Genomic DNA, 18,919 nt, shown 5'->3' with positions numbered 1-18,919 from the left:
TAGACATTTAAGCATTTAGAAACAGTCGAATCCTGTATTTGTATGCAGTTGAAGTCCTACCACACTGGGAATGTTAAGATAGCTTTGGGAACTGTAAAGGTTATATAGACATCAGTATTTTGCAAGACCGGATTCGCGCAACATTTTGTGAGATGACCAAGGAAATAGACAGCGTAATAGCAGCTTCTCATTTGGCTATTGCGGAAGTACTGTGAAATATCTATTTAGGACACACTGGTGGAACTAGAGTGGCTGTTTTTCTAGGGAGATTTTTGTTATCTGGAGCTTACTTGCACAAGGGTTTATCTAAAGAAAACTGATTTTATCACAATGTTTTGGTGTCACTTTTTTGGAGGTCCGTTGTTAGTGTACAAAAAGTGCTAGAAAACATTCAGGCTCAGCCCTTCGAATACTTTTGAGCTCTTAAATATGAAATACCCTGTCAAACTTTTTCATTTTTCTTTCTCATAGGTGATGAAGTTGGTTGGGTACAGTGCGACCCATGCAGCAGTTGGTATCACGTGGCTTGCATTGGTATTACGGCAGAGGCTGCCGATGCTATGGAAACCTATGTCTGCCCGCCGTGTGAAGCGTCAGGCAAGGGATTCAGCGTTTCTTCAGCAGTTAGCCAAAATTGACACAACAGATGAGTGATAACACCAATCTCATCCTTGTGACTCTGTTTTTATCACGTGACCGAGCCATTTCATTATGGACAGTCTCCTCTCGGAAGCGCGGCTGAACAAGAGCTGCAGGCCCCATGTTGATTCCCAATAACAACAGCTGATATGGCCAATTCGAGATGGATGTTTTAGTAACAGACCTGATAGTCCTGGATAATTGAAACCTCCGCTACTTTATCCCTGGCACTCTGAAATGACGTTAGCTACTACCAGAAGTAGTTGAAGTGACTGAACCGAAAAAAATTATTTAAATACTTGTCAAGATAATTCCCCTAAGCATTATATAAGACCGATTTTTAAGATTTTTTCTCGTGAAGATTTAATGGCTCTAGTGATCGCGTAGAAGGCGATATAAGGAGTTCTTACAAGAAGTAGAAACAACACGTTGATATGGCGACTCGTGTGTTTATCAGTTTCCAATAAATTTTTGGTCCCAAACCTACCGAGATGCTAACAGTCGATTACATAACTGAGAAGCACCTAGTTTAATGGTAGTAATTATGTAATAGGTCAGATATTGTTGGTATACTTTTGAGTAATTTCAGCTAAAAATTTTGCTTTGTAAATAATGCATCACTCGACCCTTTGTTCGCATTGCCTTGCATCAATTATGCTTGAGCCCTGCCCTGAAGACCGAATATTTGTCCATTCCTAACAAAATTGCCCCTATTAAACCTGTGTAGTTGTTGGATGTGAGATTATATTAGGTGAGACGATGAGATGGGAATTAGCCTGTGTCCCAGACCTCTACTTTCAGGTTAGGGGTCTGGAGCACAGGCTAAAATAATGAGATGAGATGAGATGAGATGAGATGAGATGAGATGAGATGAGATGAGATGAGATGAGATGAGATGAGATGAGATGAGATGAGATCCGAGATGGGATAAAAAGAGGCGGGGTGAATGGAGACGAGGGCAGAGCCCCAAGTCTCCCCAGAAAAAGGAAGCAATACCTCCAATTTTTTATGTTTTGGTATGGAAGTTCTTAAAAACATATATTTATAAACGTAACCTGATTTCCTAACCCGCCCTGTAGGTTTCTGCACCTCTGATTCTTGCACCCGTCCAGGTCTCAAAATGGAAAGTTCGTACTCATTGACTTCCAAACTTGAACTGAAAGCCCTGGAGATCTTAGGGTATTAAAGGTTGCTTAGAATAAAGAATAGATGAAATGGATCGTCAATGTTGCGTTATCACACTCTGTAATGTTGTTTAGTGTTTTGTTAATGAGAATCCTCTTTGTGGGGTAACCAATATCATGTGCCTGGATCCATTAGTGTACCTCGTTATTTTCTTAAAATCAATTGAATTACCAAGGGCCTTTTATTTTGTTGTTGAATCAGTCCTGTTTCGGCTGTGATTGGATTAATTTGATATCACCCTCTTGCTTCGAAAAGTTGCCAAGAACATTGAAGGAATTTTGGCCAAAAAATTGTGGAGATAATAGATAGTTGTAAGGGTTCTTAAAATGTCATCCTTGCAGGGGCGGGCAACTATTTCCACATTTGAACCAAATTTATGACTGTACCTGGATCGGGCAGATAATGGTTAAGGAAAACGCTCTTATCAACTGAAAACTGCAACTCTCTAGGTTTACCAGGTAACCTCACTGAGAGAGATGTTTGTTCTAATCTTTCTAAAACAAATTTCTCCAGGTATACTGCAATTACAACTTCACCAGTGAATGGGATATCTTCCTTACTGTATTTGAGAATGAAACCTCCTTCGGTTGTTGTGTGATGAATTCCTAAAAAATTATATTTAAAAAAGGTTCAGTGTTATTTTTTCGTTTAGTAATGGATGTTATTGCCAAGACCAGCCACGAGAAAACGTGCAGCAAGGATGTTTGTGTGAACCCTATTTTTGATGAACTTCAGCTGCAAGAAATACTGCTTCTTGCGAGGGTTTTGTATTTTTATCTTATAAATGAAGTTCAATGTTCCAATAGCTAGACATACGAATACATCATCTAGATTGAAAATATATTTCAGCCAGTTATTTGATAAGAAATTCCTTGAATTATCAGTTCTGAAAGAGCTAGGACAACTAGGTATTTGCTGAAGTGCCGGATTTGGCCTGCTCGTTTTTGGTTCAAATGGTGATTTTGCAAGAACAAAAGAGCATTGGAAAACGAATGAAATCCCTAACACCAATGGAAATAACCTGACTGATCGTCAATATGCTTATCTCTGAGGTGATGGTGATCAGCGTGCTTATGACTGCTTGACGATTTTATAGACCAATGCAGTTCAGTTCAGATTTTAATTTGATTGACAAAATATAAGGATTATTTTACTAATCGCCCTCGCTTTCCCTTGAAGGATAATCATCTTAAAACAGCTCGTGGTTTTGTTCCACTTTATTTTCCAATGTTGAGAATTTAATGGAAATTTCAGGAAACATCGTTGGAGCCACCATTATTAGGCCCTGATATCAACGGTAAACGTGAAATATTTTTTGGATATTGAAATAAGGGATTAACCTAACGGCAGTGTCATATTTCCTAAGCTAAGAAATAGATTTATTGAAAATGTGGAGACAGGAATTACGGATTTTCAAATGGTAGCTTATACTAGTTTGGCAAAAGAAAAAAAGGAAAGCCAGCGTGGTGGATTGATTTCCAAATTCCTTTCGATGTTTCAGTGAATAATTTATATCTAAATCTTTATCTTGAATATGTACGAAAAGTTTTATTTGTATTTTTGAAAGCATTGAAATTAATCCTTTCAATAGCTGCTTTTGCGAAATTTTGATTTATTTCCTAGTATTTTTTTGTCATTAGATTTTATATTTATATTCTATGGCCTAAATTCTGACTGACCGGTAAGCCAGCTTGATCAGTTAGGAGTTATTCTCCGGTTGGCTTGGTTAAAGACTGGCCATATCAATGCGAGAATATTCATACAAGATTACCCAAAATATTGTCAAAACTATTATTGCTGTGGTAGCTATTAAATACCCATTGTGAGCCGATCTTTCCCGGCAATCGAGTCTTTAAACGACAATAGATGATAACACGTTTTGAGCACAAAATGGAGAAAAGTACTTCATATTTGTGAAAGTTATGGTAAATTATTACTATACTTCCTGGACAGCCTAGTTGAAACTTTGAGAAAAAAGTAAATAAATATGGCACGCATGCGCATTCTTTATCGTTTAGATATTCCCAAAAGATCACGGAAATGCATTGGTTTATTATAAACAGAATGACAAACAGAAAAAGACCAAGAGAGTATTCCTGTACCACATCAGAAATGTTTGGTATGCAGATAGATAACACATAAATCTAAATTTGTACTTATTAAGAATATTGAAATCAACAAAACTAACAACTGGAGTGATGAAATTTTGTCTTCCGTAAACATCTGAATGCTGTAAACATCGTGGAACAAAAAACACACGAGTAAATGGAAGCAAGAAAATCTAACCGACTATATAAACAAGACTACAGAAAAAATCAAGGATCTGTTCTTATTTGAAAACAATTCTCTATCGTTCATCAATTTAAAGATCTGAATGAACTTTGTTTTGCTCACTAAATATTTATCGTTTGCTCTCCACACATGGTTTTCTTTTCAGTAAATTAATCTGATTACATGCTTCCTTTAAACTGATCTTCCCGCCTGTGATTTTTTCCATTACATGAATAAAGTTTTTGACTGCCCATTCACATCTGGCATCACGTTATCCCAATATCTTTAGAAAATCAAGTAGGCTTAATTTTTCTATCAACTAGGGAGAAAATTTCTCGAAAAATTTATTAGGTTTAGGCAGGAATGTATGTTCTGCGTACTCTAAATGCTGTGAAGGGAAAGCTTGTCCGGTCCATTGTCTTTAATGGCAGCTCATAATGTACGATGTTGTTATTTCATAGGATGTAAATACAAAACCTAAGTTTGTGCTAGATAAATATCCCTTGTTAAACTAAACCCAGTTGTTACTCGTTAGACACACCGTAGCCATTTTAATCGCCAATCGTCATCGATGATTAAAAATTGAATCTCGATAAAGAAATTCTTCTCGTAACAGATGAGAGTGTAACCACAACGGCAAGAAAGGATGAACGTATCGTAAAACTTTTTTTGCTTCACCCTCTCATTAACGTAACGTTATTAAAAAGTGGTGCTTGATCACTTTCACACTTTGCATAACATTTCGTCAATGAAAATTACTTCTGCTTAATAACAGATGACAATTTAATAAACGTTGGCTCGAAAGAAGATAACTCATCGATTTTCAGAAGGCATTTTCACTTCGTGATTAATCGCTCTTGCTGGGATTAAGTTGTTTTGTCGTTCTAGGCAACGTAAACTGTATTCAGTCCTTCATAACATCTTTCCTTGGGCGAGAGTAGATTTTTTCTCTATACAATTATTTAGCATTCGTTCGAGATTTTAATCCAAGAACACAATCCAGGCAGGCTCTACCAAAAGAAGTTGCTGAGATCTAAAGCATTTCCCATGATTTGTTCTGCTTGCTTACGCGACAAAACACGCAAGAAGTGCGTGAAAAGAAAAACGCACATATCCTGGTTACACTGCGTGTGCTTAACTCTAATCCGAATCCATTTCTAATGTTTATGCGCAGTCTGGAGAATCTCTTTTAATATTACAGACACTCTTATATCAGTACAATGTACATAATATTTTGCTACATTATTGAGTTCTAAAGTGGCGACGGCGCAAAAATCTATTTTTAGAATTTTTTTATTTGGATCCCATCTGAAAGAGTATCACAAAATACCTCTAAATAGGAAAAATCAGGGTGTTTTGAATTGGCAGAGATATGGCCACATGTGTATTGGATCTTTCCCCATCAAACCTCTGTATTTTGGTCTCTGTTCATAACTTTATGAACAGAGCGAATATAACAGTGGTTCGTTAGCAAACTACAAACCTTTCATTGGGCATTGCTCAACCGATTTTAGACGTATTTGGCCAATTTTGGATGATTAAAAGTATTTTATGGTGATCTTTCATGTTAAGTGCTTAAAATTCATAAATCCAAAAAATAGGGTTTTGATGACGTCACACTTTAAAACTCTATTGCCTTTGTTAATAGCTGCTATACTCGCGCCGGTGTATAGTTGTTTAAGAGCTTTGATTGTTCCAAGGTTAGAAATTTAGTCTTCAAATAAGGCAAGTATGATTTCAAGGACAATTCAGTTTATACTCAACCTGTAAAAGGCAAGTATGTTTTCCGTTTCTTGGAGCTGTCTTGATCTACCAGCTGAAAGCAATATTCGCAAAAAACATTGCAGAATCAACTCAGCCCGACTTATGCAATATCCAATGAACATTATATAAATTGTCTGAGTCCAGTTTACAAATAGCAAGGTATTTAGAGAATGGCAGTCGGTTTATTAAGGTTTGGAATTTATTATTTTCCTACATTCCAAAGCGTTGGGAAGATGCTGTCGGCGGCTACAGTTGTAAATAAAACTATATACGCTAGTCAATACAGTGTCAGTCTAAAAATGCTTAATATTTATTTGGGATTACAAGGTTACTTCCAATATCTTCAAGATATTTTTGGAACTAAAATGGGAAATTGTCTGCCACGCTCACGGGTTTTTAGCCTGTGGGGTTGATGGGTCTAGTAAGCCTAAAGATATGCTTGAAATCTTCTCAAGTGTTAAGAGACCCCGATCCCAATTAGCTTTTATCTTTGTGATTCGAAAGACAGTACTCTCTTGTATACAGTTTATTGCTGTTCATTGTTCGTATTTTAGGCCACTTGACATCGCCTCTTTATCCGTTTTAGCAAAGTTTTAGCTGCATTCTTTCAAAACTTTCATTATATGACAAATTCCGTCTCATTCATATGCGTCCGTAGGTTTGGAAAAGTGCAAGCAAAAGTCTAAAAATCTCATAACTGGTGATTTTTTTTCCCACTAAACACAGTATTTTCCGTTGATAACAGTTCCCACTCGCCTTTGCCTGCGTCATACCCGACTCTTAATCATTCGCTAGCCAAACGAAACACCAACTACGTTCCATGCTTCAACAGAGCTGCCCATGGCGTGAACATTATTCCATTGCTTGTATTTCGTTAGCAGCTGCGAACAAGCTTGCTATGATAACAATAAATCGAGTTGTACGAAATCATGGGATATCTTTAATTATTAGCGATTTCGTTTTAATCAGCCTCACGATTACATTAACAGGTGGTTTTCCTTTAAGTCCTACAATCAAAAGCAGTTAATTTTCCAGCAAGCAGTGCATATTATACCTCGGGTGACATCTGGAGATGTAACGGAGGTACAAGGACAGATGAAGGCTACGGCCCTAGTCCACACGTGACAAGAAACCGGCTATCAATGAATCACGTGTAAGAATCAGCTAATCGACTGAAATCACACATGCTCCAAAAAATTGAAATGACACATTTTATTGTGACAGCCAGCTTCAATAAAACAATTTTAATCAAATTTTATCAAGATTTAAAGAATTATTTACAGCGCAGTAACGCTTAATTGATCACATGGTGATACTTTTAGAAATGACTGTCCTGTGCCATTCCGCCACTGGAGACAATCCAAGTATAAGAAGCTAAGACAAAAGGTCTCAAAAGACTTTTGATCATTTGCTCAAAATTTTAGGAAAGGGAATTCAAATCAGATCACACCGAATGTACCTACGCAGCCTATACCTTTATGCCATTTTTCGAAAAAGGGCGCTCGAAATAAAGCATGGTGATCCCACCCTTGCCAGAAAGTAATTCAAATTGTAGTTCAAAGAAGGGTCAGGCCCCTCTTTGAAGCATCTTTCATCTTTCCACAGCTCTCTTCAGGCAGTAACTCCAGGACGTCACCTGAATGATCCTCGGTTTGCGGTTGCGGTTGCGGTTGGCAGCCGTAAAGCCATGGCCAGTGTTTTGATAAAAGCCGGGGATGCTAGGAATCAGTATCATTCTGATGGAGAAAAAGCCTGGGAAATTTTGGTGTACAAATAAGATAACAATCCTTGCATTCGACCTAACGTTGGAAAAACACTAGTCGGCTATACTCATCAGAGATTGACAAGACTTTCATTAACAACCCCTCACAAGTTGGATTAGATCGGAAAAGAAGCTGAAACAATGAAGATTGATATCTTGGCGATTTTTATCATTCTCCAATCGTATTTGGGTTATGGTCACACATATATCAACGAAAAAGTACGAAGAACGAATCGTTAGTATTCTTGCCTATTTGTTTAAGCGTTTTATGAATTTGCTGGTGGTTTATTAGAATAACGAAAAATTCATTCGACAATGGTTAATTATTTTAATAAAAGATAACACCGTTTCTAACATCTGAGGTTTACACATATGAAATGTTTTCTGCAATTAATATATCAGCTTTGCTATGATTTGTAATTGATGTTGGATTTCTTGATTAAAAGGAATGTCGGAAAGGAAAGGAAACGTCAAGAAAAATCCAACATAAATAAATCACATCTTCCAAATTGGTTAGGGCAAATGACATATGTAATACTGACTGTTATTTATGAAACGTTGATATTGACAATGACAAAGACTGATAAACAACCAGTATTTTGATCTAATTTTTTCCCATATCGATGTTTCAGCACTGTGTCATTCATATTCGTCTAAAACATGTTTTTTATAAGGAAGCACGATATTAGAAACCTACATATAGAAGGCTGAACTTTTATGGAGCTCGTACTACAAAAGACAAAATCCTTAAGAAATTTCTCAATTTAAAATAGATTTATCACTGCAAACAATCGATAATTAGGGAGGCTTTTCCATTCATTGGCAATAATCTCGTATTCAATGTCGGTTATGCATGTGTTGAACTAAAGTTATATTTTCTAGCAGTTTTCCGAATTGCAATGTTTTTATTGTGTCTGTGCAGGCCCGTCGCTAGATATTGTGCTCAAGGGGGGGTTTCCATGTTCCATTTGCCGACAAAGTGGGTGAGCCATCATGTATTTGCCGACAGGTTTGGAAATTTGCCGACAAATTACCCAAAGATGGCAAAAAACTCCTCGTTTTTGCAACGGAATTATTTTTCAAGGGGGGTTTCACGCCCCACGCGCCCCCCTATAGTGACGGGCCTGCGTCTGTGTTACTTTCAGGGCAATAAATGTGCAGATAACAACAAATAAGGAACGTAAAGAGCCAGGCTATAGAAATGAACCAGCGCTTAGATTTGGTCCAATAATTGTTCGAAGTGGGGTAGGGAATGTATTGATATACATACAGAACACAGAGAAGTAGACGAGACGAGAGTTGAAGAGTGAGAGAAGCAATAACAAGCAGATTATTCTGGCTGTACGTTTTTATTTCTATTTTGATGCTTTCGCGAACATCGCTGTTCTTTTAGAGAACGAGGGAGACTAGCAGGATGGTTTACCAGTTGAGACAGAAGCCTTCAGAGGTTGAGCTACACAAATTGAACTTGCCCCTGGACACTGTTGTATCTCTCTAAGTGCTGCTCCCTCGTTCTTTAGGACTTTGACTTGAATCTCTGCATATCTATCTGCAATACGTATTTGTTAAGTCATATTGATACAGGTTGAATTACCCTTTATGTTCTTGCTAAATTTAGCTGTTTAAGCCAATCGAACGCATCAGCCTGCTGAATTACAAATTAAAGCAAGTAAAAGTTTGAATCCCGGCCATTCATATCCACCTGTCGTTGTCATCTCCTACCTACCTTCTTTGATATAATTGATCTCCATTCAATGGGACGTTCGCAAGGCGATGATATTTCCTTTGTATGAATAAAAGAATTCATATCATCCAGACATTCATATAAATGTCCGTCATCGATCCAATACCAAGGACATTGCAAAAGAATCATCAAATTTCTAGGCGACATAAGAGATGTCATGTACAATGACCACAATGGTGATTCTACATATAATATTCTGTTGATTCTATCCGTTCTTTTCAAGCTTCATAATCGCTACCAGAAGTCCTTTGAACGCCAAACTGTCAATGATTTATCTTTAAAAGTTAGGAGTTTCCAGGAGAAACGACCGTTGCCTCACGCCATATTCTCTTAACTAATATTGGGAAGAGGGGCGAGGGGCAAATCATACCAAGAAAACCTCCTACACCTTTCGTGAAAATCCAGTTGTTTTTACTGAAAATCCCCAAAAATCCTTGTGTTTTAGGGAAAATATCGTACGCTTTTTGCAAGAGTGAATTGCCCCTGGGGGGGGGGGGGGTAAGGGAAGTAGATACCTATTATTGTTTTGTAAAAGGGCATATAATAAGCCCTTAAATATTAATGGCCTAGATACCTTAGCCTACGTCTCTCAACGTTAGTAAAACCGTACACCGTAGGGTATTCTTGATAGCAGCTGTTGTACTTTATAGCTCTTGTACTTCCCAAATTCTAATATCTTAAAGACATGATGAGATTATCTACACCTCCTTAAACAACGTATAAGATATTTTGTGACATTTAGATCAAGATGTTCCATTCTCTTTAAATTCTCATATTTCATGTTACAATTTTTCAAATAAATTTTGATTTGCTTGGGCTGCTCTTGTTTTACCCCCACCGTTTTTGTATGCTCATTATTGTGTCCTTTTTAGAGGCATGCATTGATAGGCGTCCTGACTGCATGAGGCTGAAAACCATTGGATGGTGCGGTAGGCAATCGCAAATAATGACTAAAGTCTGCAAGAAGACTTGCCAAGCTTGTGATGGTGAGTCTGTTTCTTTTCTTGAATACCAAACCTGATTTAATGGCTATTTTTATTAAACTGCAAATCTGTAGCCTTTTGATATCATAATCTAGAATTGACTTAAATATCATAAAAAAATGACTTCGAGAGGGTGTTTCATTTGAAACTTTGCCACACGATATGACTCGAAGTGAAAATGGACAATACGACACAACGTCATACGACATGACAAAACTACATAGCGTGACTGGACACCGATTCAACAAATGGTTATCCCACTGATGAAGATCTAATCACTCAGTGAGTCAGGGAATCAGGAAAGGGCAAACGATATGTGATCTGTGACATCCGAAAATCCAATGTGAAACGGGTTCTAGTAGTTATCAGTAATTAATAGTATTTGTAGGTGTCCATAATTGTTGTTAAGCTGTTACCTGTTATATGTTTTTTTATGTTAATGGCCACAGGGTAGTCATTGTCTTTTGCTCCCTGTGAACCCGTCCCTGTAGTATTGTACACTTTGTAAAGTAATTAGGGAGTACAGTATAATGTAGACGTAAGCATGTATCGTAAAAAGTTTTTATACGATATAAAAAATATGTGATATATGCTCGAAAAAATAGGTTGAGGTATAGATGACAAATGTATGACAAATACATGAAAGATAGAATTGTTTCTTTATTGGGCCTTAATCCTTGTTTATCTCTCTAGGTTGCTTATTCTTTGTGTCTTCTCTCGCCTCCTGATTGCTCCTACAGCGTACTTCTCTATCACATGATTTACGATCTCCTTTGTTTAGCTCTTTCGTATTCAAGTTGTTCTTTTCTTGCCTGTAATTATACTGAAGATTAGTCTAGCCAGAGTCGAAACGTTTAATTTAAATTAATTTAGTGGACTTGTCGTTGTAATGGATTTGTCTAAATTGGAATTGTCTTAATGGATCTGTCTAAATTGGAATGGTCTACGATTGTAGCAAGAAGTTGACGAAAACATTTTGTCTTTTTTTGTCATTGTGCTGGCTATTAATTACATAAAGAATAGATGGCAAAACTTATCAATGTATGATAAAATGATATGAATTGACAAATGGTTATACCAAAAAGGACAAATTTGAAGTAAATGGCATCAACCACGGAATGCTTGCATAACTTACGCATTAAAATGTCTTATTTTAAATCGAAACATTTTCAAGCTCTCTATTATTTTAGGCCCCTTCTATATTCATCGTCGATGTTCATAAATACTGCAAATTATAGTCCTGTATCAGATGTGAAATACTCTCTTTCATATATAACTCATAGATTTTTCATAAATTTAAGATTTTAAAAAAATTCGATATAAAGAGAATTCATACATTAGCATGCTTTGAATACCTTTCATTAATACCTTTTCAAAATTTCCCAGCAGTCTATTATCCCTGTTATACCAGGCAGCCAATTTTAAACACGATTTTGTGCATATTGTATTCTTGAAAAGCTAGTTAATGCCTTCTCTAACATACTATATTTTGATTTCCATAAGTCATCTGCTTATGTAGTTTTCTTTGAGTATGTATGGCTATTAACAATTGTCACTTTCCTCGCTTTACAGAAAAATGCACCGACAAACGAAAAGACTGTCCCTACCTTCGCAAACGTGGGTACTGCAAATCACATCCAGGTGCTATGGAAAAGAGCTGTCCAAAAAGCTGTGGACTTTGCGGTAATTTTTGAAATTTCATATATGTTACAAATTAATAATTCGTAATCTGCTTACACTGAACTAGTAGAAGAAAACATACATTGTAATGTCAGCTCAGTTTCTTCATGTACAATTATCAGATGCTGTTTGATTCTCCTTTTTTAAAATTTATGTCAACTGTATCATCAGTTACCTATCATGTTTAAAATTTTTACTTGAGGGAGCATATATGTTGTTTATAAAGGTTTGAAAAGAAACTTTGATATTCTAGAACGTTGATAAACCATTTACTTCTGACTTTTTCATCTTAGACAAAATCAAAGCAGCTAAGCCAACTGAACCTCCACCAACAGAAGCATCGTCATACCGTCTAGCTGGTACGTGCACAGTCATTCCGATTTATTGCATGTTATTAAGTTCTGATACTTTTCTGATTCATGAGAAAATATTGGTACACTGGAAAGTAAGTAAGAGCTGCTTACTTACGTAGAACATCACAGTATCAGATGTTTAGATGGCTTAGGTTTCCTATAATCTTTTTGCTAACTGCTTTCTTTAGTTCCTCGATAGAACATGGCTGTTCTCCAGAGTCAGAAACTCTGAAACAAGATCGTTTTGCTTTTGATGACATGTTACAAACCCATACTTCTATTTAAACCTTTCCCTACAGTCCTGAATCATCTCTCTACCTTCCCATATGTGGTTCAAGTATCAAAGTGAAAATGCCCTTTCAAAAAGCTTATCGTTAGCTTTTAGATGTTGATCCATCTCAACTTAGAAAATATAACAATAAGTTCGCACCAAGATTTATCAGTGCTCTAAACCCCGTACTTTAAGGAACGGTCAGGATGGTGGTCTGGAGAACATGCTGCTTTGATTTGCCTTTTTCTTAATCAGAGGCATCATACTACTTTTTAATGTGCATTGAAAATATTTTCTTTATCCAAAAGCTGTCAAAGGGAGCTGATCACCCTTTTAAATATCTCTAGGAAAGCTCGGGCTCCTAAGTTCCCCCATAATTGGCACCAACGTACCTCACTTCTCGAGACGCTCTGCCCACATGAATTGCAAAATGTTTTTGTAACCACTTGCCTCCTTTGGATTTCAAATCAAGCCTCATATTTCAGGATCATGCAAAGATAGGATTGGAAAAACTCGATGCCAATATTACAAGTACATCGGCAGGTGTGATCGTTCTAACATGAAGTACTACTGCAAGAAAAGTTGCTTTTGTGGTTGGTTGAATTCCCTTTCAATGTATTACTACAGTAAAAGATAATTGTTTATAAATGCATTACTGAATAATTGACCGACTCCCTTATAACTTGTATCTTATTTTTAGTATTTATAATTATCTTATTTTGAGCATAGTTGTCTTCAAGATCTTGTGGTCCTTCATAGTCATTCTAGTTAAAGTCATCATTTGTAATTTGGATGGATTTCCCTGTTTCGAGTTTTCTCTTCTAATTGTTCTTATAATCTTGGCTGACTGTTTCACTATGAAACTGTTCCATTTGTCTCTAATATCATTGGCTGTTTGCAATATCGTCATCCGTTATTGATGATGATCCTCGTCAAAGCAAGAACATAGGACACCTAAGGGCAGCATCTACTTTTTGATGAATGTCTTTATTTGAACGCGTTAGGGCAAAGTAGCTAGTGGTTTTCATTTTTGATGTGTTACTTTACCCAACGTTTATACACCTGTTTACAGACCTGCACAACATTCTAGTAGTAGCTTGAGTAAGTACTTGATGTGTACTCTGATCTTTACATTGCTAGAGACAAGATTAAAATGCGCGATATATTCCTCTGTAGACCGCAAGCCAAGCACATCTGATTGTGAGAAATCAAGATACGGATGCTGTTGGGACAATAAGACCACTAAAATATCATCATCTGGTCGAGAATGTCCAGGTAAGAACAAATATTTTGATGTACTTAATTAGCTTCCACACAGATTCTTATAATAGCACTGGAGGAGAGCTCCAAGCCAGGGAAGGTATAAACCTTATGAAGATGCTAAAACTTTAATTAAGAGGACCGGATATGCTGAAGGACCTGGTTTCTCATTTAACTCTCTTTTATATTGGACAATATCAAAATCAGCGCAAAGAAAATGATATCTTTTTTGTTCTTCATTGTTAACGCGAAAAGTATGTACCACATTTCTATACGTAATACGTGACACAATAATATAATGTATTACGATGGCAATTTTAGTGCTGGTAAAGATTCAACCTTCAATAAGAGAATGCATTCAATTTTCAATAGCTGTGATTTTGCCCATCAGTGATTCTTCCTGGCTAAGCGGTAGAAACAACTTCTTAGTGGGGTTGGATTCGAGGCCTTCAATTTTCTATTTTTATCATTTAGCTTGTGAAGATGATGAAAGATTTGCCACTCTCTGCGGTCGTTTTAAAACTGGTTGTAATGGAAATGCAGGATTGGGACAAAGCCTCCGCAAATATTGCGCGAAAACCTGCAAATTATGCTGTAAGTTTGGATTTTTCATGCTTATTCAATGTAAATGTAGTTTTGTTTGAGTGATAAAATTTACTGACGAGGACATATTTGAAGATAAATTTTGGTGCTGTTTCACCTACCGATAGACGATTTTACCGACAAACCAGGGAATTGGGGATCTCGTCATTATACAAATTTATGTTTCAGAAAACATCCAGCTGTGAAATGAAACAGCATCAAACAATGTCAGGCAACAAAATAGGCCGTCTGCCCGCCATTATGAAACCCAAAAATGAGTATCTGAAGTGTATGATAATATGTTAACAAAGAGTGTTCTCGACAGGCTTGGTACTTGCAGTGATAGGGAGACAGGCTTTGAAAAATATTATTACACTGTCTTAGGCTGAAATCTGAATGGGCAATATAAGAGGAAGAAAATTCATCCAGGTTGTTTGTTTATCAAATAAACAGCAACGATTTTCTCACGGATGTCATTAAAAATTCAAAGTTTGGATGCTAAATATTGGCAATAAGTGTTCTATATATAGGAAGGATAACATCAATTTTTCAAGTATGGAGCCTCAATGTCAATGAACATGAAGGATTGCTAATGATGTGCAGTGATTTTGGAGGATAGGGCTTTCTTGTGTTATGGGCAAATCCAGTAAAATGCAGACCAAACAAAGAAGCCCTCACAAAACCAGAAGAGCTTCATCTTATCAATTATACTGATAGTAACTTTTTATATGAGAAATTTCTATAGAGAAGCAGCACCGTACTCAATTGCTTTACTGTCCCCAAATTACCTTTTTTAAAAGAAAAATTTTATAAGAACACGAGCCTCAAAATTGGTCAAAAGTTGAAAACAAACTAAGAACAAGCTGAGGCTGAGCTACTGTAAAATGCTATTTTGAACAACGTTTTATCCCAAAAAAGATGATTTTTAGCCATGTGTGGGTGCTTTTTCGGTGAATATTCAAACTTCGAACTTGTCAACAAATGAAGGTTGTCTCACTCACTTTGTTGGCAAATAAGAACTGAGCACTTCCCTAGAGCGAAAAAGCTAACAATCGCACTGCTTACATACACCCTGTTAGTTTAAGAACAAATGAAGAACAATCCAGCGTCAGATTTTCGAAAAAATTATGAACAGTCAGCTTGAACTTAAATTTACTGGTTTTTTAAAAAAGAGTGTATTCCATATTCCACAAAACCATTTATCTGGCATGTTCTTAATACATCATTGAGTGATCACATTCTATATATCACTTACATGTCTTCATAAGATATGGAAATGACAGCCTGGATACAAGCTTGACGTTTGTAATAGGTTTTTATTTCCTATATCACTCTACAACCTGACTCGATAGAAATCAAAGTTTTGCACTTTATCTACAATATCCTGAAAATCTACTCTGATAAAACCCCGTATACAGGCCTAAAATATCGATTACCTTTGTTCTTATACTTCCACTTGGAAAATCACTTGCCATTTTGTTTGCATCGCCCCATCGTCCTATTGCTATTGATATTCGCTGATTCAGGTGGATGGCCCATTTCTTCCTTCCTTGTTATCGATGATTTTTTACTGGAACCATTTTCAATATTGATCATTATATCAATGTTGGTATTATCTTTAAATGCAAGGATTAGGGAAACTACTTTTCAATATTTCAAATTTTTCAATTCTCCTACTTTTCATCTTTTTCAGAATCCGTTTTAATCGCTGCCCAAAGCTTTGACGTTTGGTGTTCCTGTCTGGCTCCTAACGATTGTAAATATCAAGATAATACTCACAGTGAAGAAAAATCGCAGAACATAACATTAACTGTTTTGTTTAGAATTTACTCGATATAAAATATATAGCGAAACTTATTTATTGCATTAGAATCATATTATACTTGTTTGTTTATTATTCCCAATAAGTTCTCCAACACAAAATTATCATGCCTAGTTAATCGAGACTTTACCAAGCAGATTCTATTTGACTGGCTTTGTGACAGATGGATACAAAATCTCTTCACATTCTGTACTACAACGCAGTAAACACTTCAATCTACTTAATCGAAAATTATTGAGCTATTCAGCATAAATTCAAAAGGCCACTCGCAATTAAAAACCCTTATGAATTAGAAATTCAGCAAGCACAAGATAGCTATGTGACAGACTAGTGACAAAAAGAGAGAGAGAGAAAAGACAAATGTGAAAGTTCCCAAGCACCTCAAATTAAGACATAAGATATTGAAAAAATTGAAATACCAATAAGGCTCATTAATAAAATGAAATGTGATCTAAAACTATTTGAATCAATCTAAAAAGTATTTTCAACCAAACTGAAGCGGTGACTACAGAACTTTTTCCTTGTGTTGCCTTGAAATGCCTGTGTTGCAATTCTCTCTGGAATTAGAATAATATTGAGAGATCCAGATCTTTAAAAGTAGGTGTCTGCATTATATAATGCAATCTAGAATTGTTTTTTCCTAGAACTCGGTTTCTGCCGATAATTCTGTACATCCTAAGGTGGCAGTTATGTAGAATACAATCGCCTGTACCTTTAACATCTCTTGTGCAATCCCAGACTATACGAAAAACACTTTAAGGACAAAAAATTTAAGGAGGCATAAACCTATGTCACCAAGTTTCAATTCTGCCCTACCAACTCTCTCAGATAAGACAATATGACCAACTTTCAACTTTCTGTGCCAATTTTTTACAGAGGGTCTTTGTCATCTTTTTCCCTTGCTTTCTTGCAATCCCTTAATGCAAGTGCTGTGTCACTCTTTTCAAACAGCACACGAGATTTTTCAAGCAATTGGATTGAGATCTTCTCGAGGTAATGAAGACCATGATGAAGACTCTGTTGCTAATGGTTTTGAATTAAGAAAACTCAATGCCCTTTTTTCTGCAATTTTCTTTCCTCTTTAGACAGTTAACGGGTATAAATTCTGATCCTCTCAAAAAACGTGAGTCATAAAGAGGAACAAATTGCATCAAAAGTCTAAGAAAGAGCAGGTTTCCTTCTTCCTTGAGATTAGTTGTGGCCATAAATATACACGATATTGTCGTCTGCCTTGAAAGTCACCAAGTAATATGAAAAAAATATTTTAAAGCGTTGAGAGTAAAAAAGGGTTTGAGATTGGGATGAAATGATGTTAAAAAATAAATTTTTGCTTTAAGAAATAGAGCCTTTACGTGATTTGACTTACCAGGGGGTAAAGCGAAATTCTTGGTACGAGTAATCATAAAGTATCTACAATTTTGGTTAGCTGTTTAGACAGAGCCTTAAACATTTGTCCCTTAGTAGCATGTCATGCACTACCCCTTCCCAATGTGAAGCTGGTGTGTTTGTATTTTAGTAGCAGAGATATCCAAATTGAAATAGGGGGGGGGGGGTAGTAATATCTTAAAACCATCTGACCAGATTTGTGGGTCTAGATTTTAGCAAGATCAGATATTTTTGTATTGCCCAGCGCCAGAAGCCTCCACCTCTTCATGGTAATCCCTTTTCAATCAATAAATATTCCATAAAGCGACTATTGTCAAAACTTTGATATCTGCACTATTCAAAATAGGGATGAATTATTATTCTAAAAGGTAGCCGTTGAAATCTAAACTGAATGATACAGCATTATGAAAATCCATCATCCTCAAAACCTTCTTTCTTCGATTGAATGTGTTTTTATTTCCTTTCCTCAGTCATGCTATAAAGGAGCAATTTTGTAAATTTACAATTGTGACGATAAGAAGAAACTCCTTCTCAGTTACCAACTTGGAAAAAATTGAGCTGCAGTAGAAGTGGTGACAGAATAGTTCTATCGTTTCAATATCAAGATATTTTGTACCGTGTATTATTAAAAATGCACGCCGTTCATCTAAATCAATCAATTTGAAGAAATCATTGCTATAAGTAAGTGTCAATTGTCATCGCTAGAGGTATAAGGAATTGTTTTCTTCTTAAAATTTTCCTTAAAAAATATCAATGCCCTGGTAAAGCTCCATCTCTTTTAATATGTGTTGTTGTCCTTTGGCAGTAGCACAGTCAAAGGAAACTTCAAACATAGAATACAGTTTGCACCGTCAATATTATAATGTCATCACAAAATGCGAGCATGCAACAGGAAACAAGCATTTTTCCCTTTACCAGCTCCTGTATAAAAAATCTTTCGTTTTAGGTAGATCAAAATTCACGGATGAAGAGCTAAATGGGGTCAGGGGGGCTGAGCCCCCCTTGTTGATGCCAAAAATTGGCAAATTTCTTCTTTTGCTATTGTTTTTGCAACATTTTGTGCAAAAGCCTTCCTTTTCATTTTGATAGCTCTACACCACTGCCAAAAACTTATTTATAATAGAAAAGTCTCTCTGCTCTAAAAACAAGAAACCCGGCAATTCACCACTGGTTATGCCTGTGATATTGATAATAATAATAATAATAAACATCTTGCA

At 36.3% G+C, this 18,919-nt stretch overlaps 1 protein-coding gene across 4 annotated transcripts in view; it reads left to right on the top strand.

The window, feature by feature from the left end:
* LOC135692536 (lysine-specific demethylase 5A) overlaps window positions 1-10,351 on the top strand; it is a 35,321-nt gene extending 24,970 nt beyond the window's left edge. For all 4 annotated transcript variants that reach the window (XM_065210696.2, XM_065210694.2, XM_065210695.2 and 1 more), the window contains 2 exons: window positions 472-7,840; window positions 10,238-10,351. In XM_065210696.2, the coding sequence (XP_065066768.2) occupies window positions 472-638 (167 nt within the window). In that variant the 3' untranslated portion in view covers window positions 639-7,840; window positions 10,238-10,351. The remainder of the gene's footprint in view (window positions 1-471; window positions 7,841-10,237) is intronic.
* Window positions 10,352-18,919: the final 8,568 nt, after the last annotated feature.

Source organism: Rhopilema esculentum, chromosome 3 (assembly GCF_057945365.1).
Source record: "Rhopilema esculentum isolate cy_ngs chromosome 3, ASM5794536v1, whole genome shotgun sequence".
Classification (NCBI taxonomy): domain Eukaryota; kingdom Metazoa; phylum Cnidaria; class Scyphozoa; order Rhizostomeae; family Rhizostomatidae; genus Rhopilema; species Rhopilema esculentum.
This window is presented reverse-complemented; position numbering and strand designations above follow the sequence as displayed.